The 24175-nt window shown below is 39.4% G+C and overlaps 1 protein-coding gene across 2 annotated transcripts in view; it reads left to right on the top strand.

The window, feature by feature from the left end:
- The first annotated feature begins 2549 nt into the window (after positions 1-2549).
- The window catches only part of STT3A (STT3 oligosaccharyltransferase complex catalytic subunit A), a 33541-nt gene continuing 11915 nt past the window's right edge, over positions 2550-24175 (top strand). The window contains exons 1-13 of one of the 2 annotated variants that reach the window (XM_080929659.1): positions 2550-2625; positions 4948-5074; positions 6651-6711; positions 10013-10134; positions 10495-10640; positions 13119-13209; positions 15297-15403; positions 16243-16407; positions 17726-17906; positions 19031-19186; positions 20280-20371; positions 22608-22763; positions 23145-23333. In XM_080929659.1, the coding sequence (XP_080785785.1) occupies positions 4987-5074; positions 6651-6711; positions 10013-10134; positions 10495-10640; positions 13119-13209; positions 15297-15403; positions 16243-16407; positions 17726-17906; positions 19031-19186; positions 20280-20371; positions 22608-22763; positions 23145-23333 (1554 nt within the window). In that variant the 5' untranslated portion in view covers positions 2550-2625; positions 4948-4986. Of the gene's footprint in view, positions 2626-3672; positions 3796-4947; positions 5075-6650; positions 6712-10012; positions 10135-10494; positions 10641-13118; positions 13210-15296; positions 15404-16242; positions 16408-17725; positions 17907-19030; positions 19187-20279; positions 20372-22607; positions 22764-23144; positions 23334-24175 lie in introns of those variants that run through there. The other variant, XM_080929660.1, reaches the window with a different exon arrangement.

Below are 24175 nucleotides of genomic sequence, written 5' to 3'. Positions count from 1 at the left end.
CAACTGTGGTTGCTGGGAATTAAACTCAGAACCTCTAGAAGAACAGTCAGTGCTCTTAACTGCTGAGACATCTTTCCAGTTCCCCCCACTCTCCTTTTTTATAGCCTTCATGTGGGACTTGAACTCAGGACATCTGGAAGAGTAGTCAGACTGCTAACCTCTGAACCATCTCTTTAGCACCCCCTAGTCTCCTTTCATTAATAGGAATATTACTCCTAAAAATGATGACTTTATCACTTACAAACCTAAAGGTAGTGTTTTTTTGGAAACATGTTCAATTAAAAAAAGGGGGGGGGGCTGGAGAGATGGCTCAACAGTTAAGAGCACTTATATATTTTATGAAAAGGGAGGGAGGGAGAGAGCTCTTTCAATAATTTTCATATTTTCCCCTTTAAGTCCTTTATATTCCTCTTCAGGGTGAATGCAGACTAAGAAAAAGGCAAAACTCTTGAGTGGGAGGGGCTTCAAGGGAGGAACACCCCTTTAACATTTTTTTAAGTAATTAATATATATATATCACTTAATATGTGTGTGTATTTAAATTTTTTTTAGCTCTTTTACCTCTTTTTGCAAATGGAGATTTTAATCAAGGACCTCATGCATGCTAGGAAGCATGCAGTTACTGAATTACATCACCAGGCCTCTGGTTACTCTTTGAGACAGGGTCTCATTAAATGCACAGGATGGCCTTGAACTAGCTGGGATAACAGGCCTTTCACCAGGCCTAGGCTAGTATTCCTTAAAATTTTTATTATTACTGTGTGTATATGTACAGGTGTGTTCATACATGCCACAGTGGAGGTGTGGACAATTTTGTGGGGTCAGTTCTCTTCTGCCATCTTTAGGTGGGTTCTGGGGAATCAAACTCAATATTGTATATTGTAAGGGGGTAAGTGTCTTTACCCACCAAGCCCTAGGATTGTCCCTAACCCTGAACACCTCCCCTGTTTTTTTTTTTTTTTTTGTTGTTAAAAATAAAAAGTTCTGGGCTGGAGAGATGGCTCAGCAGTTAAGAGCACTGACTGCTCTTCCAAAGGTCCTGAGTTCAAGTTCCAGCAACCACATGGTGGCTCACAACCATCTGTAATTGGATCAGATGCCCTCTTCTGGTGTGTCTGAAGATAGCTACAGTGTACCCACCATAGAATAAATATTTAAAAAAGTAAAAAATCTTGTCGTGACTTCCTACCATATAGTCAGTCTTGGCCAGATTCCGGCACTGTGATCTTTTGTTTCCCAGACTCTAGAACTGTGAGAAATAATTTTTTTATGTAAGAAATTAAGCTATCGTTTGAAGCCACAGGAGTTTGAATGTACATAAAGTCCTCATGCCAAAAAAAAAAAAACAAAAAACCAAAAAGTGTTATCTCCATCAGATGAAGATGCCTGGAAGTAGCTTTTCTTGCCTCAGTCTCTAGGAGCGCTGGCATCACGTGTGTGCTTTACCGTTATTCTTGCTAAAATAAAACTGCATGGAATATATACTATTAAAAAAAAAAAAGAGGAGAGCTATTGAGTTAGGTACTGGTGTAAAACTGGTCATGAGGAATTTTGAGGAAATACATTATTGCAAAGTACTGATTTCAATAGTTGGTGGTTCCCTTCATGGGAGAAGCCAGCGTTACTGGTGAATGTGAATGGTATTCGGATGGTCTAATCTTTAGTGTAGCCTTTGGTTTGAGGCTTGTAAGGCATGGAGGCGCTCGATAACGTACATCAGTGTATATGTATATATCTGCAAGACTGGCGTTTGGCAGCTGGGACCCTGTCCTGTGCCTGCTCTTAGAAGCGTTTTTGAAAGGTCCGGGAGAAAAGGTCACCCACGCAGGGGCCTGGCGAAGGGCCAAACTGAAAAAGGCTGCCTCCAGATAGCCAAGAGCTAGCCGTTCTGGGTCTTGGGATAATTTCTGCAGGCCATTGTAGGCGCAGCCCAATACGGGCTGTTCCGACAGCCCTATAGGCTTTCTGGGCACTTTCACAAAGCCAGACCTGAAGAAAGTGAAATGCTTTGCTACTGAAACATAGTTAGAAACAATTCTTGGGCTTATTAGTTGACACATCTTACACAGGCCTGAGAGTTTCCATAACACGTCTTCTCTCCTTTAACCGTTTACTAGGTACCGGACCATTTCTACCTTAAGGAACAAGCAGCTCTGCAGTCCAACTTTTTCGGACGTGGACACCCTCCGCTTTCCCTACGTATTTCCGCTTCTGCTCACGTGACCGGGCTACAGCGTCCACTCCTTCCTATCGCAGCTCCTTCCTGGTCCGCAGACCGACACGTCACTGCTCGGCTCTCAACCAAACTGTTCAGAACCTGCTCTTTCCGCGGGTTTCGCTCCCCCGCGCCGGCCTATCACAACTCGGTGGAAACTCATAGTCACGCCTCTCAATAGGTTGAATGATAGCTACATTGTCCACTCAAAAGGACGAATCTAGACTTGAGTCACGCCCTCGGAATGACTGACAGAACAATTATCCTGTCGGTCCCCTGAAGTGGTCATTGACCCAGGCCAGCCAAAGCGTAGCGGGAAGGGAGGCGGGCCTTGGTTGCTGTCAGGGTTGGGTGCGCCGCTGAACGGATGGCTGGGGGAGCAGAGTGGGTTCCTGAGGAGCATCCGTGGGGTAAGAAGGCTCTTGGGTAGTGCTAGAGGATTAGCGGCAGGTGCCACGCGGGGTGTTGGCGGGCTCAAAGAGGTGCTGGAGGCAAATCTGTAAAGGTGGCCGGCAGAGCCTCCCTGCGGCCTGGAGGAGGAGGGGGCGTGGGGTGTGGGGTGGGGACGTCTGGGCACTGGGGCGCCGGACGATCACAAGAAGGGGTCTTGGCAGAGCAATGCACTATGGCCATGAGGGCGTGGGACACACGATCCTGGTACTAGGTTGGAAGGGCCCCGCGAAGTGTGCTGAGGTGGTGGGGTCCGGGTCAGTGAGGGTGCGCAAAAGGACGTGCAGACGAGTTGGGCAAACCACCGAGGCTGCAGCCCTAGAATTTAGAGCTAGGATGGATTAGGATGTCAAGGTTTGCAGACAGCTGAGAAGCAGAGAGATGATGAGTAGATAAGAAAAGCGTCTTTTCTCTTTCTGTAGCCTATCAGTGTGTGGAGATTACCAAGAAGAGGATGCAAACTCCCAGTATTCAGCTTTAAATTACGAGCTGCCTTTACTCAGTTTTCAAGTCCAGGGTTTCAGCACTCTCGCTGCCTTTGCTTATTCCTCAGGCGTGTGGACCATATCAGCTTAGTGGTGTTTAGTTTCCATGACACCTATATCTCCGGAGAACAGCTACAAACCCTAGAGATGGGACTGAGTTGTTCACTTCCCGGAATTAGTGCGTGATAAGTCTTCCCTTTGGAATTATAATTAAACACACCAGCCCAAACTGCTCTTTTGGTATAGTTCATTAAAGGAAAGATGTTAGACTTCGCAGTGTGACTCTTCATGTTTCCATTTTGTTCAGTGTTATCCTTTTCCAACCTCCCTGGTCCCTTGAAAGAAAAGAACAAGATAATGCAGTTTCACCTTTCCCCAAATAGTTTTGAATGGTGCTGCATTTTCTCTGTTGCTGCATTCTTTAACACACCTCCGGTCTAAACTGATTACTCTTCTGAACTGTTTGCAGATTGCTTCCTTCACCGCCATCCATCCCAACAATTTATTCTGGTTCAGAAGAAAAAAAAAACATTTTTTTATGTTTTCTCTCTAGATTTTCTTCTGGAGCTATGAGCTGTCCCCTGGGACACTGTTTAAATTGCCAGGATCTGTTACAGGGAAATAGACCTGAGCAGTAGTTACAGTGTGAGTTATGATAATGAATATGTAGTGATCCGAGTGTGTTTCTCTCTTGAGTTTGTGGATTGCAGTTGGCATTAGTGATCACCCGTTCTTTAGTTGGCCAGGGAGCATGCACGCTGGGATTTGGAACAGAAAAAGGCTTAGACTCAGGGCTGGAAATTATGTCCAGTCAGTCATGATTTCTAGATTTCTACTTCTGTAAGTAAAGTTCATTTCTACCTTTCTTCCCTCTCCACTTCCCTTCCTTCCCAAGTTACCTCTCTCTCTCTCTTCCCCCCACCCTCAGCCCCATCCCTTAACTTTTCTGTGGCAAGGTCTCACATTAACTCATTCACCTAGAACTTAAATCTGTATCCATGCTGAGCGCAGTAGTACAGCGACCCTCCTTCCTCAGCGTCACCAAGTGTTGGGAATCTAGACATGGGTTAGCGTACCTGGCTTGCTGGTCTTCCTGCTCACTCATGCATTTCCTTGGTTGCTTTCTTCGTTAACAAGTACCTTTGTTTAGTTTTCCGTCTTTTTATTCTCACATCCTCTCTTCTACCCTTTCCTGTCCTCGTCTGTGGGCCTGTCTGACTCTTGTGTCATACTTTTGCCAGTTGTTCTTGGTAGCTGTGCAAGTAGGAAACAATTGTGGGTGGAATAGTTATTGCTTTTTGTAGTACTGAAGATGGAAACCAGGGCCTTGTTGCCTTTTAGGCAGATGCCCTTTTCAAGGAATTTTATTTTGAGACAGGTTCTCACTAAGTTCGCTAGTATTGTCTGGAGCCTTTGATTCTTCTGCCCCAGTCTCCTGAGTACCTGGGATTATAGACATGTGTGGGGAGGTATGCTTTGATTACTCTTTTGGTCTTTTATTTTTGGCAGGGAAGGCAATATAATTAGGTTACTAGGTAACCCTGACTGGTCTTGAACGTGCATTGTAGATCAGGCTGGCCTGCCTCTGCCTTCTGAGTATTTTAAAGGTGTGTGCCACTAGGTCTGGGCTTACCTTTTTTCATTTTGACATATAAACCTAATAATGTTGGGTTACCTCTATGGTGTTTTTGTAGCTTTTATATACTTTGTGGTTCCTAACCATCATAAAAGATTAAAGCTAATTTAAGTAAGTTTAGGATATTCAATATCTTACCATCTTGACTTTTTCCATTTTAGGTATTTGAATATCGTCAGTTGCTACCCATTGATGTCAAGATGACTAAGCTTGGATTTTTGCGATTGTCCTATGAGAAGCAGGACACACTTCTCAAGCTTCTCATCCTGTCGATGGCTGCTGTGTTATGTGAGTCTATGTGTATGCTTCTCCTTGGAGTTGGAATGATGAAAAATTAAAGACCACTTTTACAAACATGGTGTATTCGTATAGCAGATTACTGTTCTTTTTTTAAAAAATATTTATTTTATATATATGAGTACACTGTAGCTATCTTCAGTTACACCAGAAGAGGGCATCAGATCCCATTACAGATGGTTGTGAGCCACCATGTGGTTGCTGGAACTTGAACTCAGGACCTTTGGAAGAGCAGTCAGTGCTCTTAACTGCTGAGCCATCTCTCCAGCCTAAGATTGCTGTTCTTTTTGCCATTTCTCACTAAATTTTATTTATTTTTTAACTTATTCACTTTACATCCTGCTCACTGTTCTTTTCCCATCTCACTGGTACAATTTTATGAAGACAAAATAACCCAAGAAATTTAAACTTAGGGCTGTTGATAGACAAAGCAGGAAGCATTGTGTTGGTTCTAAATTCTCATTGGCTAAAAGAAAGTGGAAGCTATTAGATGTTGAATTTTAATATATATATGTATGTATTTTTTTTTAAAAATTTGGTGTGCATTGGTGTTTTTGCCTGCATATATGTCTGTGTGAGGGTGTTGGATCCCGTGGAACTAGTTATAGACAGGTGTAAACTGCCATTTGGTTGCTGGGAATTGAACCCAGGTCCTCTGGAAGAGCACTCAGTGCTCTTAACCGATGAGCCATCTCTCCAGCTTCCGGTGTTGAATTTTGTAAAAAGTTTATTGTCAACTCTGTTGCCTCTGATGGTTAATGGTACCATCTTGACAAGATCGAGGATCACCTAGGAGACAATTCAGGGCAGTGCAGTGAGGAATTATCTGGATGAGGTTTATTGAGGTTGGAAAGACCATCTAAATGGGATGATGCCCTTCTGTAGGCAGGGGCCCTGAACTGATCAGGTGCAGTGTGATCTGTTGCTATATGCTCTGCCACCCGCTTCTCTGCGAATTGCTCCCTCATCCTGGACCTTTGAGCCCGATGAACCTATTCACCCTTACATTCTCCCTTACATCAGGGTATTTATCACAGCACTAGGAAAAGTAGTTCATTTGAGGCAGAGTTGATGATACCTAAATTGGCCTCAGCTCCTCACTCGGCTTCCCAAGTGCTGGCATTGTAAGCATACACAACTGCATCTTAGTATTTCTGAAATCTTTTGAGAACTTACTGCTTTTAAAGCTTTCTCAGCTCTTCATGAGTTATATGTATGTCCTTGCTTGATATATCTCCTTGTTCGTCCCAAGATTAAAATAGGGAGTGTTTATATGTAAAAGATGGCCAAATTCAGTATTAGGTAAATATGATCCGACAGGTTTTGTATAATACAACAAATAGTTAAATGTATCCTATTTAAGTGAAAAAATGTAGACACTTTTGTCAGACTTGTAGTGTTTCTTCTAGGTGGTGAGAAATGGGTAGAGATTTCATTTAAGAGCTAATTTGTATACTCTGACTCTAGTGCTAAAGAATTGTAGTTTCCCAATAATGCTACTATTTACCTTTTGTTGTTCTTTACTAGCATGCCATCTATTAAAATATTCATTCTCTGGATTTTGCAGCTTTTTCTACTCGTCTTTTTGCTGTGCTGAGATTTGAAAGTGTCATCCATGAATTTGACCCGTGAGTACCTTTCATCTGATAGTATAGTATTTTCTTGTAGAGATGTTGAAGTTTGTGGGTTTTATGTGTTTAAATTCCAATTAGTCCTTCAGTGGTGGAGATTATTTTCAGCACATCTACAGGAAGACTTCTCAAGCTCTTCAAGTGAGTCTTATGAACTCAGAACTGCAATAGGCTGTTGTGAAGCCTTGTTACTTGAGGTCTGGCTAGGCTAAGACCTGGCTAAGATCTGGCTTTTTATTTTGATCAAGTACAGTAATGTGCCTTAAAGGAAAGAGTACTGGGCGTATACTTAACTCCATAAAGGATATCACAAGTATGAACTTGAGATCATAACTTCTTTTCCATTTATTTTTATAGTAGAAATTGGCACTGGCTGCTCTTCCAAAGGTTCTGAGTTCAATTCCCAGCAACAATGTGGTGGCTCACAATCATCTGTAATGGGATCTGATGCATTTTTCTGGTGCGTCTGAAGACAGTGACAATGTACTCATATACATAAAATAAATCTTTTTTAAAAAATTAAAACAACCTTCCCAACCCCTAAATAAAAAGTCTAAGATTTTGTTTATTAACTTAAAGTATGGTAAAGCCTTCGGTAGTGTCAGTGACTAACATTAGCTGCATGTGCTGGTTCATGCCTATAACTTCAGAACCTTAGGGGCCAAGAGGCAAGAGGATTGTGGCAAGGTGGACATCAGCTCTGGAGATATATATACTAGATATATGTACTAGGTACAAACAAACAAAAACACCGAATGAGCCAACAAGATGGCTCAGTGGGTAAAGGCACTTGCTGCTAGGATTCAGTTAGATCCCCAGAATTCACATGGTGGGGGGAAAGAATTAATATTTAAAAGTTTCCTCTACTTTCTACATACAGTGTGATACCACCTCCCCAACCCACTTCAAATAGTTTTTTTTTTTTTTTAAACCTAACATTTCCTAAGCATCTTTACTTTTCTGAGCACTATTTTGCAGATTTTCTTTAAATCCCTAAATAACCCAATGAAATATAGCACAACTTTTTATTCTGTTGATGAGAAAACTGGGACTGTGTCCACAGTTACACATTTACTAGATGGGAGCCAAGGTTTGAACATAGGTTTGTCTCACTGCACAGACTGGGATCATTGTTAATTTTGGCTAAAGTTAAGGCTTATGAAAAACTTGGAAATGAGTTACAGATTTTTGACATGTTTATATTTAATAAATTGCTTCAAAGTTTAAGGTCTGTACTTGGTTTGCAGACTTGTCATTTTGTTTTATGTGGATATTTTAAAGAATTTGGAAATCTTGTATGTACTTTCTTTGGGGAGTTCTGAAATGATTTTACACCTTTTCCCCCTCATAAAGAAAACTTGCTGTGCTGGTTAGTTTTGACTGTTAACTTGACACACTAGAATCTCCTGAGAAGAGTCTCTTTTTGTTGTTTGTTGTTTTGAGATAGGGTCTTACTTTGTCACCTATCTGTCCTGGAACTCTATGTAGACCAGGCTAGCTTTGAAGTCACAGAGCTCTGTCTGCCTGGCTCTGCCTCCTACTCACTGGAACTACAAGTGTGTGCCACCACAGTAGCCTGGGAAGAGAGTTGGATGAATTATCTACATCAGGTTGGCTTGTAGGCATATTTGTGGGGGTCTGTCTTGATTGTTAATTAGTAATGAAGACCCAGCAGATGGCATCATTCCCTAGGTCCTGAATAGTTCAAGAGAAAGATAACTAAGAACAGGTAGGCAGACAGGTAGCAGGCCTGTATGTCTCTGTTTATTTCTCTGCTATTGCCTGTGGATGTGACTAGATGTTTGACTTCTTTGCGAGCACGGACTGTTTGTTACCTGGAATTGTAAGCCAAATAGTTGCTTTTTCACCTTTCTTCTTTTGTCTTATTTTAATTCATTGCTCTTTTTGTTTTGCAGTTTTTAAAAATAAATGATAGTTATGTCATTTCTTCACTCTCTGTCAGCTCTCTAACTCCTACTGTTTTTTTTTTTTCTTCTTTTTTTTTTCTTTTTGGTCAGTGTATTTTATTGCAGCAACAGAAATGAGACTGTTTTGTTTGTTTCTTTGAGATAGTTTTATGTAGTTCAGGGTAGCTTCTAACCTGCTCTATAGCTGGCTGAACATGACTTTGAACTCCTTATCCTTCTGTCTCCATCTCCCAAGTGCTGGATTTAGAGGTATGTACCCATGTCTAACTTAGGTCTCTAGATCAAACTGTTAGAGCTTCATTCTTAGACCTTCCAAATGGGTAAATATTGAGGTGAGCTAATCAGGGGAAACAGTGTTTGTTGTAGAACTAGAAGACCTTGTACCAGTGATTTGACTATTCCAACCCTCTTCCTTAGTTTACCTATATACTGGCGTATATGATTAGGACAACATGTCAACTGCCTTCTAAAGCCCTCATTCTTTCTGTCTCTCTGACAGTTACCAAAGTATCATATCTGTGAGGCTTTATGACACCCTCTGCTTCTCCTTACCTCAGCTGTCAAAACTTGACTGGCCAAGGAGAAGAATAGGGTTAGGGAGGTAGGCTGGGAAGTGATTTTTCCCTGACTGGAGGCCCCATTTCTTTATTTGATTTTATTCCACCTCTTTTTTTCCTTTTCACTTAGGGAAAGACTTGTACAGCCTGGCTCTAAAAAACTGTGTTCATGTATAGTTCTTAATATTTTTTTGTTAAATACTTTTTGTGTAATGTTATGCTGTGCTGCATTGTAGGTATGTTCATACATATTTGAAACAATATGAGTGGACCTTGTTAGAAGTTTAAACACTCATTAGGAAGTTCCTGTTATCATGTGGTTAACTTTTTCTCCATTGTTCATATGGTGTTATACCAATATCTTTATAGATGTTCATTACTTAGAGCTTTATATGTATCTTTATGTGTGGTAGAGGAACAAAAAATATGCCTGTCACTTGAATAGGGTCAAATTACTAGTTTATGCCTCAGAAGTCTTATCTTTTGGGTACTTGAATTCTTTTGTTGGCTTTGTTGTCTACCACGGGCTATCCTCTTCTGAGTGTACTTCTTTCTGAGTGCTTTGTTGTGGATATTAGATTTCCAGTTTATTTCCTTCAGAGAGAAGCAGTGCTGTAATTGATAAAACTGTGGGATAGAAATAGAGACTTAAGTTAGTACAAATGATTTTCACTACTTAATTTTTGGTAGTGAACTTTTTTCAAGTAATGCATTATCCCTTAGTGGCATCGTCTGAAAAACTCATTGCAAAGTAGGACAGGCTTGAGAACAGAGAGAGATTCGGGGACATGGTTCTTTTCTTTCTTGCTCTAGGTACTTTAATTATCGGACTACCCGGTTTCTGGCTGAGGAGGGGTTTTATAAATTCCATAACTGGTTTGATGACCGGGCTTGGTACCCTTTGGGCCGAATCATTGGAGGAACAATTTACCCAGGTGAGGGGGGCAGGATTTATTGTGTTTATAAAGGATGGTGTGGTGTTTGTATGCTGTGAAACAACTATTTCTGTTTGCTTCAGGATACTTGTAATTTCATTCTGATTATAGATTTCCAAAAGTCGATCTTATGGAGAACATATGTGGGATAGTGGAGATGGGGAGAGGGGGGGATATCTTAATGCATTCTGGATCTTGGATGGAGTCCTTAATAGAGAAGGGTAGAAATTTAGTACAGTTGCTTTGATAGTATTTCTAATGGCTTGTCAAGACCTGTTGAAGTTTGGATTGATACTCTCTTGTTATTTATTTATTTTTTTTACCAGGACAACCTAATGGGATTACTTTTTCCTGTTTCAGGCTTAATGATCACTTCTGCTGCAATCTACCATGTACTCCATTTCTTCCATATTACCATTGACATTCGGAATGTCTGTGTTTTCCTGGCCCCTCTCTTTTCCTCCTTCACCACCATCGTTACGTACCACCTTACCAAAGAGCTCAAGGTAAAGGATATGAGTGACAGGAAGCGTGGGACTGAATGTTGTTGAATCTCTGATAGATACTAGAAGGGTGGAAGAATCTAGAGCCTTAGAAGGGCAGGGGTTGTTGAGGGCAGATGTTTGCAGACGTCTGCCTCCTGCACACATAGGGGCTCAGTGACCGACCAAAGCAAGGAACCTCCAAAGGTCACCTTGGAGAACTGATTATTTTTGTTGGGGTTAAAGAAATTTGGGTGAGAGATTACGTAAATAAAAACAGAAAAGACTCAAAAAAAAAAAAAAAAAAGAAGACGGCAAACATATCACCAAAAACCCACTGCATGGGTGGCAGTTCACAGAAGCTGAAATCCCAGAGCTTTACTGTATGACTGGCAAGCAGCTTGACAGATTGGAAAGTGTTTCTTTCAAGCAGCTCAGTTTGTCTGGGCCTCTTCCAGGCAGCTTGGCAGGTCTGAGCTTCTAGGCTGCTCTGCTTGTCTGAGAAAGTCTCTGAGCAATTCTTACTCTTTATATAAACTTGGGGAACCAGGGACCTAGTGAATCTAGTTTATTTCAGGGACTTCCTAAAGCTTTTGAGTTGTTTACTTTCTGAGTTTAAGGCACTTCCCTGTATGGTGAAATGCCTCCCTTTAAAACAGTGGTTCTCAACCTGAAGTTCATGACCTCTTTGCAAATCTCTGCCTTACATTTACAGTTTATAACAGTAGCAAAATTACAATTAAAAAGTAGCAATAAAAATAATTTTCTGGTTTGGGGTTACTACAACATAAACTTTATTAAAGGTCTGCAGTATTAGGGAAGGTTGAGAACCACTTCTGTAGAATTTCTTTAGTCTTCCCTTTAGGGTGGCTTATTAAATCTTGAAGGGAATTGGAAATTTCAATACACTGGGCAGTCAGAGGCTAAAGACATTTGTTTAGCTGAATTAGGGGAGAATTTTTTTTTTTTTTTTTTTTTTTTTATCATTTGCAACTGTTTGCCCTTTAAGGCAAACATGTGAAACTCAAACATAAATTGCTATGTAAGAAAATAAAATAAAAAAAAGCAGTTAATATATAAAATTGTCCTGTTTAGATTTTTAATCCCTTACCAATATAAGGAAGAAGGAAAAAAAAATACATGTTTTCCACAGTGGTTATTTCTACTGGAAATAAGCATTTAGCAATTACTTGTTGATACATTTAAAAAAGCATTTTGAAGTTCTAAAGCATTTTGGCTTGGTAATGCTGATTCTCCTTTTTCAGGTTTCTTGCTGACCTTGATTCTTTGGACTCTATTCTTAGTCTGTGGCCTTAGTGTTAGGGAGGTACCTGAGAAGTGACCAACTAGCAGGAGGGCTTGAGAAGCCAGGGTCAGTGTGGAAGACTTCATTTTCAGTGTGATAATTAGCAAACAAGTATTTTTGTTTATTTACTTATTTTTTGAGTATGGTTTTATTCTGATCTTATAGGTTGCCTGGGAACCTTCTAACTTTATGGTCTAAGCTGACATCTTTAGTCTAAGTAGATTATCACTTTTTTATTGAGTTGTTATTTGGAGATAGGATTTTCACATGGTGGGCCACAGAATTGCCATCTTTCTGTCTCTGCTTTCCAAGAGCTGGGGTCACATGTGTTTTGCTATCATGCCTAGTTCTTTTTTAACTTAAATTATAACCTTATTTCTTTGTTGTAGAGTTGGTGTTTTTGTGATGTGTAGTCACAGTTAGAGAGGCACTAATAAGCCTATAGCTAAACAAGCCTTTCTGCTACAGATTCTCTGCTTTTGTTTTTGGTCTTTCTTTAAGACAGAGTCTCACTGTGTAGTTTGGGCTGATCTTAAACTCACAGAGTTTTACCTGCTTCTGTCTCTGCTTCTGGAGTGCTGAGATTAAAGGTGTGCATCATCATACCCAGTAGGCTCTGGTTTTGATAGCTCATTTGATTGTTGCTATTATTTTGAAGCAGGGATGTAGACCAAGCTAATCTTATATAGCCAAGGATGACCTTGAATGTCTGGTCTTCACACATAATTCCACCAGCTCTCAAATTCTGGGATTATAGGCGTGTGCCACTTTGCTTGGTTTATTTGGTGCTAGAGATCAAAGCAGGGCTTCATAAATGCTGGGCACATAAACATACTATCAGCTGAGCTACATCCCTAATTACCTTCCTTTTACACTTTGTATTTTTGTTTGTTTTAGAAACAAACTTACTTAGGTTGGTCTTGTACTTGCCTATTTCTGCTGAGATTACAGGCCTGTTCCACTGTAACCAGCAGCTCATAAGATGTATTAGTCTTAGTGTGTTTATACTCAGTGTTAGATTTGATGTCCATACTCAGAATTGACTATGAAGGTTTGGCTTTGTTGTGCTGTGTATATTTCTAGCATCTCATACTGACCTTGAAAAATATGAATGCTCTCGATGTGCCCCGATAAACAGAGTAGAGAGGTCCTCGGTTCTCTTAGAGGAATGTCAGTGTTAACTTCTACTCTTCCAGGATGCAGGAGCTGGGCTTCTTGCTGCTGCCATGATTGCTGTAGTTCCTGGGTATATTTCTCGCTCTGTAGCTGGCTCCTATGATAATGAAGGTAAGGTTTAGAATGCTGAAGGGGATGTGTTTTACTTTATTATCTGCTTAACTTTAACAAAGTACTGATTTAGGTTCTTCTCTATTGCTTAGCAATAATAAAACTGGAATCAGTGAGCAGATTAAAAATGAGCAGGAAGGGATCTTAGACAGGTACTCTCCTCCACTCATCTGATCTAGGGAGGTATCTGGGATGCATGGAGATCCGTGCTTCTGTCAAAGTCGGAGGACAGTTTGCAGCTGTTAGTTCTTTTTTATCATGCGGTTTTTCAGGGATTGAGCTCAGTTCATAGACTTGGTAGCAAGCACCTTTATCTTGTAAGCTCTAGTTGGGACCTTCTTAACGGTCCTTTGTTTCCAATCTAGACTCACATTTAATTGTTTTAATATGATCATTGTTCTTAATTTTCCTAGTGTGTCTTTTAATTTACAGTGACTTTTACTGGCTTATTTTCAATTCAACATATTTTTGTTGAAGCATATTGGGAAACATGTTAGTTATTATAAAGATAGGTTATGAATTATTTTGTTTTATAATTAGGAAATTAAGAGATAGATAATAGCTGTCATCTCATAATCTGTTAGGAAACAAGAATGTATCTATAAAAATAACTAGCTGAGGGAGCGCAACCATTTGCATTTACCTATACTCTGGCACTTAAGCAGGAGGATGGGAGTTCAGGGCCTCCTTGACTGTTTAGTGAGCTTGAGGCCAGCGGGCTGCATAAGACATTGTTTCAGAAAATAAAAACAAATTTAAAAAATTCCAAAGCTGGGCCTGGATACATTTCTGTAATCTTAGCATTCAAAGTGAAAAGCAAGATTCAAGTCCAGTCTGGGCTTCCTAGTGAATTTGAGTCCAGCTTTGGCTACATAGTGAATTTTAGACCTGCCAGGGCTCTCTAGAACAAAACAGCAACACTCCCTAACCACCCCCCCCCATTTTTATTTTTTTAAAGCTCTCTAGCACTCTGCTTTGGGGATGTCTAGTGATGAGAAATTAATTTGATTTTGGGGATCAAAGGAAAGCTTTGAGAGAGAGAGAGAGAGAGAGAGAGAGAGAGAGAGAGAGAGAGAGAGAGAGATAGATAGATGTGGGGGGATTGTGGATGGCTCTAGGGCTTTAGGAATGCTAGACAAGCGTTCTACCTTGGAGCCATAACCCCGAAGTCATCTACTTGTCAACTGTTAAGGATGGCAGCATTTGGAATGGAAGGTCCATGTTTATTAACATGTATCCATGGTGCTGTGACCTTCCATATACTTTAGACTAGCTAGATTTACTGCCCACAAATAAAACAGTGTTATGGCCAATATTTACTAGTTGCTTTCTGTATTCAATATTTACTAGTTGTTTTCTATATTCTAAGTATTATTCTAGGTGCTTTATGTGTACTGCATTTTTCTTTACAATGATTTTAATAAATAGGTATTTACTGGAGACTCCATGGGCTAGAGGTGCAGCTTGGTGGATGAGGATTTGCCTAGCATGCATGAGGGCCTGTGTTTAATCCCCAGCACTTGGGGGATAAAATTATATTTAAGACTCCTAACAGGAAACAAAGGCAAAGGGAAGTAAAATAATTTGCCTAGAATTATGCTTGTACTGAATAGTAGTTTAGAAATGTGAATCTAGATAGTGTGCTCCAGAGATGTGTTCTTCTTTTAAAGATTTATTTCCTTTTCTATTATTGTATGTGTGTATGTGCAAGTGCCTGCAGAGGACAGAAGAGGGGGTTAAGTCACCTGGAACTGGAGTTACAGATGGTTGTGAGCCAGCAGATGTGGGTTTCAGGAACCAAGATTGGGTTTCTGAAATAACAGTGTTTGTTCTTAACCATTGAGCCATTTCCAGTTCCTAGAAAAGTGGTTTTGTTTTCTTTTTTTTCTGGGTTGGGGGTGTGTTGAGACAAGTTTTGTCTATGTAATCCTGGCTGTCTTGGGTCTCACTCTGTAGACCAGGCAAACTGCAAATTCAGAGATCTACCTGCCTTTGCCTTCTGGGTGTAAGGATTAAAAGCTCAGCTCCTCTAAAATTGTTCTAAAATTGTGTTAGTATTAGTTCTGAATCTCTGTTGTTTTCTGCAGGAATTGCTATCTTTTGCATGCTGCTTACTTACTACATGTGGATTAAAGCAGTGAAGACTGGTTCCATCTATTGGGCTGCGAAGTGTGCCCTTGCTTATTTTTACATGGTAACTTTGTGTGTGTGTGTGTGTGAATGTATGTACATATGTTTATGTATTCTCTGTATCTTTATCTTTTTCTTTTTTTCTGGTAGAAGGAATTGAGCCCATAGTAGGCATCTGATTTACCATTGTGCTACTTCTCCAGCTTATATATATATTTAATTTATTTTATGTACACTGTTGCTTTCTTCAGTCAAGCACATCAGAAGAGGGCATAGGATCCCATTTACAATGGTTGTGAGCCACCGTGTGGTTGCTGGGAATTGAACTTAGGACCTATGGAAGAACAATCTGTTCTCTTAACAACTGAGACATATCCCCAACCCTTCTCTACATATTTTTAATTTTAAAATGTTCCATTCCCCCGGTTCTCTTTGATACGGGATATCATGTATCCTGGGGTTGTTCTCAAACTCTGTAGCTGATGATAACTTTCTGATCCTCCTGCCCCTACTATTTGTATCATATGTTTGGGTTATACGATGCCTGGGATTGAACCCAGGGCTTGTGTCTGCTTGGAAGCTCTCTACTAACCTAGCTATCCCTGACCCTCTTTTTGTTCAGGCTACTAATAAAAAAGTTCAAATTGGTATTACTGTATTTTCTATGGGTACCTGTTGGTTTTCTCATATTTTTGTTATATTTCCCTTAAAATTTACCTAATACATTTTTTTCTGTATAATTTTACATCTTTGACTTTCTTTATATCTCTGCTTCTACTTAGGTTTTGTGTGTGACATAATTGGTTTTATATGTATTTACACTGTAGCTTGGTATGTCTTGGGCCACCATTGAGTGTGGTGTGAGTAGGGCTCAAAGGGACTGTCCTCTCTATCCTCTCACAGGTCTCTTCATGGGGAGGCTATGTGTTCCTGATCAACTTGATCCCTCTTCACGTCCTGGTGCTAATGCTAACAGGTCGCTTTTCTCACCGGATCTACGTAGCCTACTGTACTGTTTACTGCCTGGGCACCATTCTTTCTATGCAGATCTCCTTTGTTGGATTCCAGGTAAATCTGAGACTTTGTAGAATTTTCTGCAGCCAAATGTTTCTCAGTAGCTTCAACTGGATTGACTTAGGTTGGATTCTCTTAAGAATTTGTGTATTTACAGTTTTTATTTTGGGCTGCTTTTTAACTGAAGTAACAGTATCATTGGTTATTAGAATCTGGTTCTAATTACATATCAGGATTTGCTGCATGCTCTTTGAATTTAATGGCTCTATGGCTTGAGTTTGCTTGAGGAGGAGGGCCAGTTTAGTTAAACAAGGTTGAATTAAATATCAAAGTTTAAATTTAAAAAAAAAGCTTAAAATTCCAGCCCTTTTAGTGGAAATGACCCTGTTTAGTAGCAGTGGACTCTAAGCATCTTAATGGGGCCAATGTGAGCTCTTGAAAAAGTAAAGCACAAACTTTACCCAAGGTACAGTGTACAGTTAACCAGAAACTGTGTGTGGTTCTCACCTCTAAAGATAAGCAAATAGTTTTAGTCACTTAATATATAAAATTTGCTGCTTGGTGGGATGTGTAAGAGCTGTAATATGCTAATCCTTGAGGAAGCTGGAGAAAGAAATACATACAGCTGTTTGTAGTCTACACAGTTCAGTAGTTCTAGAAGGTTGTTCCAGAACATCAGCATTAATAGTGTCTGGACACTTATTAGAAATACAAGTTCTGTAGAGGTAGGAGGATTAGGAATTCAAGACGATCCTGGAATACCTGAAACCCTGTCTCAACAAACAACAGAACGAACACATCAAGAACCCAGGCCAAACCAAATTAGGATAAGAGAAACAGTAAAAGAGACCTGTTGAATGAGACACTCTGGGGTAAGGCTTAGCAGCCTGCTTTAACATTGGTTAAACCAGTGCTTTGCCCATTGGTCATGATGCCCACTATATTTAGAGAACCACTGTGTATGAAAAAGAATAACTTCCATCTAAAGGAGATTTAGTTCTATGAGACATAGGAGCCATTGATTTGTCAGGTTTGGAGATTGTAGTTACATTGAATCTTCAGTGTTGGTGAACGGGCATTTGGGGAGAGGGCCATCTACACTAAGGAAGTAGTCTGAGCGGATGGCATAGATGTGATTATGGTGGTGTATGCTTTGTTGGCCTCTAAAAATTCCTTGGAAAATTTGGTAAATTAAACACTCTTATATTTGTTCTCATTCATTTTGGAACTTCAGAACTCATTTGACTCTTTGAGCTAAATAGATCAGGAACATGCTAGTCTTGGATGGACACATTATGGGTTTTTTGTTTTGCTTTATTTTGTCGTTAAGTTCCTAAATATTGCCGTATGTGATCACCTCCCTTCCCTCTAGCCTGTCCTTTCATCAGAACACATGGCAGCCTTTGGAGTGTTTGGTCTCTGTCAGATCCATGCTTTCGTAGATTACCTGCGCAGCAAGTTGAATCCACAGCAATTTGAAGTTCTTTTCCGGAGTGTTATCTCCCTTGTTGGCTTTGTCCTCCTCACCGTGGGAGCTCTCCTCATGCTAACAGGTAGAGAATCCTTTGCTTTTTCTTTTTCTTTCAAGCACTAAAGTTCTATTTTAAAAAATTAATTAATTTTATGTGTATGGGTGTTTTGTCTGTGTACCAAGTGTGTGCCTGATCCCTTAGGAGGCCAGAAGAGGGCATAGGATTCTCTGGAACTGGGGTTGCAGACAGTAGTGAGCCAAGTGGTTGCTGAGAACTGAACCCATGTCGTCAAGACCAGCAAGTGCTCTTAACTGTGAGCCATCTCTCCAGTCCTAAAGCCCTACTTTTAAAACATTCATTCTGCTTGTCAGCCTGTTTGCATTCTGCATAGCAGAGTATCTTTGTAATGCTGCTAAAAGGACTGTCTAGCCTTGCCAGTCTTTTCTTAGTTTTCTTTTTCTTTCCTATTGGTTAGCTTATAGAAATTCTTACATCCTTTGCCATACTTCTAAGTCATGGCACTGGTCTCATTCTATGGAAACTAAGTCATGGCTATTTAGTTTAGATGATAGTCTTCATTTTTTTTAAACTTATATTTTTCAGAGGCTGATTTGGTTTTTCTAATTCATAGCAGGATAAAAGACCTAGTTCACTTAGATTTTGGAGTTGGTCTTGATTTGTTGATTTGACCAGATCACACCACAATCTTCCTTTCCAGTGGGCTTCTCTGACCAACCTCCACCCTTCTGAATTTTTATATAGTCTAATTATTGCATTAACAAAAATACTCTCAAGTTAAAAAGAAAAGGAGTGAAATTCTGTAAATACAATTTATGGTAGTAAAGCAAAAACAACCCTTTTCCATCTCAGAATTTTACCAAATTTTAATGCTGTGGGATGGTGAGATGGCTCAGTGGATAAAAGTGCTTCTTGTACAACCCTGCACACCGGGTGTGAAATGAGCAGCTAACAGTCACCCAGAAGCTTGGAGGTAAACTAGTCTGTAATATGAAGTGTGGCAGAAACAATATGGGAAGCCCTGTTTCAGACAAGGATGCCAAGGAGCAGCTCCCACATTCTTTTTCTTCAACGATTACACAGGCACACTAACTAATAAAAATAAGATGGGATGTTGTAATTAGTTAGCACTTTAGCTTAATGTTTTAGGAGTATATGTTAAATATTTATTGTTTTTTTTCTTTCAGGAAAAATTTCTCCCTGGACAGGGCGTTTCTACTCTCTGCTGGACCCCTCTTATGCTAAGAACAACATCCCCATTATTGCATCTGTGTCTGAGCACCAGCCCACAACCTGGTCCTCCTACTATTTTGATCTACAGCTCCTTGTCTTCATGTTCCCAGGTCTATCTTGCATTTTAAAGTTACTATAAGAATCACCCTTTGATTCCAAATATATTAGCTAATTTTATTATAATACTACAATATATTTTATGTTTGTATTATAATAAACATTACAATATTACACAAACATTTTTATTATATATTTACATATATTTTTATTTATATGTATGGGTTATGTGCACATGAGTATAGTTGACTGCAGAGACCAGAAAAGAAGGGTGCTGGATACGCTGGAGGTTAAGGGCAGTTGTGAGCTGTCCCATGTGGGTACTTATACTTACTACTCTGTTACACATTTTTCTCCCAACTTAGTTTTCTTCTTGGCTTGTTGAAGTTCTGTGTTGAGTTTTTGTAGTTAAAGCCATTTGTGTATTATGAGAACAATAGAGATATCTAAACAATAGAAAAAGGCAAATTTGCACTAGATTTTCTGCTTGTCCTACCACTGTTAACATTTTAATTAGATGCAGTGATGTTTATCATTTTAGCACTTGGAATTTGAGTGTGCCCTGGGCTATATAGTGAAACATTCTCAAAAAGCCATAATAAAAACACCTCATTGTAGGTATTAGTTAATGTTGAAACAGGATTTTATCATCTATTCCTTGCTAATCTGGAACTTGCTACAAATGACAAGTTGGCTTCAAACTTACAGAGATCTGCTTGCTTCTGTCTTCCTTGCAAGTGCCAGGATTAAAGGCCTTGGAACACTCCTTGGCTCCAGGGAAAACCAGTAATAATGTGTGCTGATTTAGAATTTATGGAAATATTCTTTCATGTATGTAGACATGTATAAAGATGTGTAAAAGGACAAGAAACCTACAGTTTCTTGTAGCAGCACCTTAATGTATTTCATACTTAAAATACGGTGTAATTATCCATTTTATCTGCTAGGCATAAGATTATTTGTGTTCATTTGACATGTAAGAATATTATAGTAAACATCTTTGCATATTTTTTTCTGATAGATTCCTAGAATTTTTTACTGAGATAAATGTGTGAATTCATTCAGTCCTTATGAAGATATTTTCTCTTGTAGATAGATTTCTGTCTAAAGGGCTCAGCTACTGACTTTTCTTTCCCTCTTTTGTAGTTGGCCTCTATTACTGCTTTAGCAACCTCTCTGATGCTCGGATTTTTATCATCATGTATGGTGTGACCAGCATGTACTTCTCAGCTGTAATGGTGAGGAATTCCCGCAGTTCTAGTGAAACTTTATCTCTGATTCTGAAGTGTTTTCGTTTCTTCTTCTTCTGTTTTTTTTAGTCTGGCTGAATTAAAAAAAAAAAAAAAACAATATTGATGATTATGCAACGCTGCTTGCAGTTATTAATTATTTTTGGGAATGCAAACAGACTCATTCTGTTTGCTGTGTCTAATTTTCTTGGGTTCATAATCTTGTATTAGGTACTTTACTGAATTTGGAGCTGATTAAAGAAAAATATTTTATAGAACTGTAGTTACAGGTAGTAATGAGCCACCTGATGTAGATGTTGGAAATCAAAATCAGGTTGTTCCCCAGAAGAGCAGGAAGATTAAGCACTAAGCCCCAGGGGTAGACTTTTGTATCTTAAACCTGTGAGAGTACCAGCCACTGCTTTGTTAAGACAGACTAGGTTTTATGTAAAGTTCTGATATATTTCTTACCTACTTGAGAATATTTTTAGTTTTGTTTTATGTGTATAATTGTTTTGTCTGAGTATGTGTCTGTGCACTGTGTGCATATTAGGCACCTTTAGAGGCCATAAGAGGTTGTTGGATTCCCCTGGGACTAGAGTTACAGACAGATATGAGCTGCCATGTGGGTTCTGGGAATTGAACCCAGGTCCTCTAGAAAAAGTAGCCAGTGCTTCTAACCACTGGGCCATCTCTCCAGCCCTTCTTGTTTATATATATCTTTAAAAATCATAAACAAAAATCATAAAAATCTTCTGGGGAACAACCTGATTTTGATTTCCAACATCTATATCAGGTGGCTCATTACTACCTGTAACTACAGTTCTATGCGAATATTTTTCTTTAAACATGTATTTTAGCTGAGGATGGTGGTGTAGACTTGTGGTCACAGTACTTGGGAAGTAGAACATATGTTCAAGGATAGTCTAGGAAGTGTGGAAAGTGTTTATCCTGAAAAACAAAATGAATAAATGAACAAAAACAAGGTTTTTTTAATTAATTACTTTTTTATTTTATATGCATTGTTGTTTTGCCTGCATGTATGTCTATGTGTGGGTGTCAGATCATGGAGTTGCAGACACTGCCATGTGGATGCTGAGAACTGAACCTGGGGCCTCTGGAAGAGAAGTCAGTGCCCTTAACCACTGAGCCCTCTCTCCAGCCCCCAGAAATAAGTTTATAAAAAATATTTTTTTACTATAAAAGTAAGTTTATTATATAAGTTTATAAAAAGTAAAAGTTGTATTATTCAGAACATATAAATATATGTACATTTAGATCTGTAGTAGAGATTGTTATTTATATTTATGGTTTTGAGGCAAGGTATTTTTTTCCAAGTTTTAATTATGTGTATATTTGTGTGTGTGGGTGTGTGCATTTTAGTGAAGGTGCCATGGAAGCCAGAGCAGACTCTTGTGAGCCACCTTGTGTGTGCTGGGACCTAAACTCAGTTCCCCTGCAAGGGCAGTAGATGATCCTAAACCACCAAGTCATCTCTTCAGCTCCAAAGATTATCATTTATTATGCTTATTATATGTACTTATACTTATGTGCATGCTGCATGCTAGCAGGTGCTTTCAGAGTTCAGAAGAGAGCATCATATCTCCTTGAGTTGCCCAGCAAGGGTATTGGGAACTGACTCCAGTTCTGGAAAAGCAACGCATACTTTTAAACTACTGAATCATCCCGCCAACCTTTGCTTTGATTTTTTTTTTTTTTTTAACTTTTAATGATGTGTGTCCAGAGGAGGATGCCAGATCCTCAAGCTAGAGTTCTAGGCATTTATAAACTCCCTAACTAGAAAGAATTTTGATCTTCTGGAAAAGCAGTATGTGCTCAGAGTCACTGAGCCAATTCTCTGGTCTTGGCATTGAATTTTTGCTCTTTTTTTCTTGTTTTGTTTGTTTGTTTGAGACAAGGTTTCTCTGTGTAGCCCCGGCTGTTTTGGAGCTCATTCTGTAGACCAGGCTGATCCCAAACTCAGAGATCCATCTGCCTCTGCCTAGTGAGTGCTTGGGATTAAAGGCATGTGCCACCAGTGACTAGCCTTTCTTGATTGCTGGAACTACAGGCTTGCACTGCAACTGGCTCAAATGCAGCAAAGGCTAAGAAATGCTTAACTTCTGTTATGCTATATCTATATCATAGTTTCTATTCCACTTTTACTGGAATAGAGTGTTTGTTGGAAATAGTCTGTTGTTTGTGAAGCACTGATTATACTGATTGTGATTCTTGTTCCTTTTAGGTGCGTCTAATGCTGGTGTTGGCACCTGTTATGTGCATTCTTTCTGGCATTGGTGTCTCCCAGGTGCTGTCTACATATATGAAAAATCTGGATATAAGTCGCCCAGACAAGAAGAGCAAGAAGCAACAGGATTCTACTTACCCTATTAAGAATGAGGTGAGGGGCTGGAAAGATGACTCAGTGGTTAAGAGCACTAACTGCTTTTCTAGAGGACCTGAGTTCAATTCCCAGCAACCACATGGTGGTTCACAGCCATCTGTATTGGGGTTCAATGCCCTCTTCTAGTGTGTCTGAAGGCAGCTACAGTGTACTCATATTTTAAAAAAAAGTGAAGTGAGGTTTGAGTAACATGCTGGTTTGGAAAATTGTGTGTGTGTGTGTGTGTGTGTGTGTGTGTGTGTGTGTGTATTTGCTTATGTTCAAAATGGGTGTTAGATCAATGTCGTGAGTGACCAGAATTAACTTAGTATCCCAGCATTTGTTCTCACATAAGAAGCTGCTTGTGTCAGCTTTACTATACAGTTTTTCCTTCTATAGGTGGCAAGTGGGATGATACTGGTCATGGCTTTTTTTCTCATCACCTACACGTTTCATTCAACCTGGGTAACCAGTGAAGCCTATTCTTCTCCCTCCATTGTGCTGTCTGCTCGTGGTGGGGATGGCAGTAGGATCATTTTTGATGACTTCCGAGAAGCGTATTATTGGCTTCGTCACAATACTCCAGAGGTAAAAATTTGGGAGGAGCTGGGTAGTCAGATAGTGGTGAAGACACTTGATATTGTAGTGAATCTGACATTTTTTACATGAATGGGAAGCTTAGAAAAATTAAAAATCCAGAAATTCAGTTTTTAATAAATTTTAAAGACCAAGGTGTCTTCTAGAGTAGTGATTCTCAGCCTGTAGGTCCCAGCCTCTTTGGTAAACCTGTGTTTCCAAAAATATTTACAATATGATTCATAACGGTCGAAAATTATAGTTATGGAGTAGCAATGAAAATAATATTATGGTTGGGAGTCACTACAACTGCATAAAGGATTGCAGCATTAGGAAGGTTGAGAACCACTGAGCCAGAGTAACTTAAATTCTAGATTCATTTGGATGTGTATATTGATATGATAGTAGTTTTAATATAAGGCAGATCAACCCAGTTATAACAGAAGAAAATGTTAAAAAACATGTCTGCTGTAGAAAAAGCAGAAATGAGAATCAAGACAAACAGTTACCACCTAATAATAATGGCACATAACATTTTAGTTTATATCCCTTGCAGATCTGATTTCTTTTGTAGTAGCTATTGGGAACAGCACTTCAGCATCAAATTTACTTAACATCCAAACTAAGAATTTTCTTTTAAAATAGTGTTGGGGATGGAACCTAGAACTTTAACATATGCCAGGCACATAATCCACCACTGAACTGTTTGCCCAGATCCCAAACTAAGCATCCTTTAATCCTTGCCATTATATTTTGTGATTTGTGTTTTCCCTTCTAGCATTGTAGTAACTGATTTTGTAATGTTATTAAGAGTCATTTAAATTACCTAATGACAAACCAGAAGTGTTGGCACA

Source organism: Micromys minutus, assembly GCF_963924665.1.
Source record: "Micromys minutus genome assembly, chromosome: 16".
In the NCBI taxonomy this organism is placed as follows: Eukaryota; Metazoa; Chordata; class Mammalia; order Rodentia; family Muridae; genus Micromys; species Micromys minutus.
Note: the sequence above shows the minus strand (reverse complement) of the source record. Positions and strands in the feature narration are given on the sequence as shown.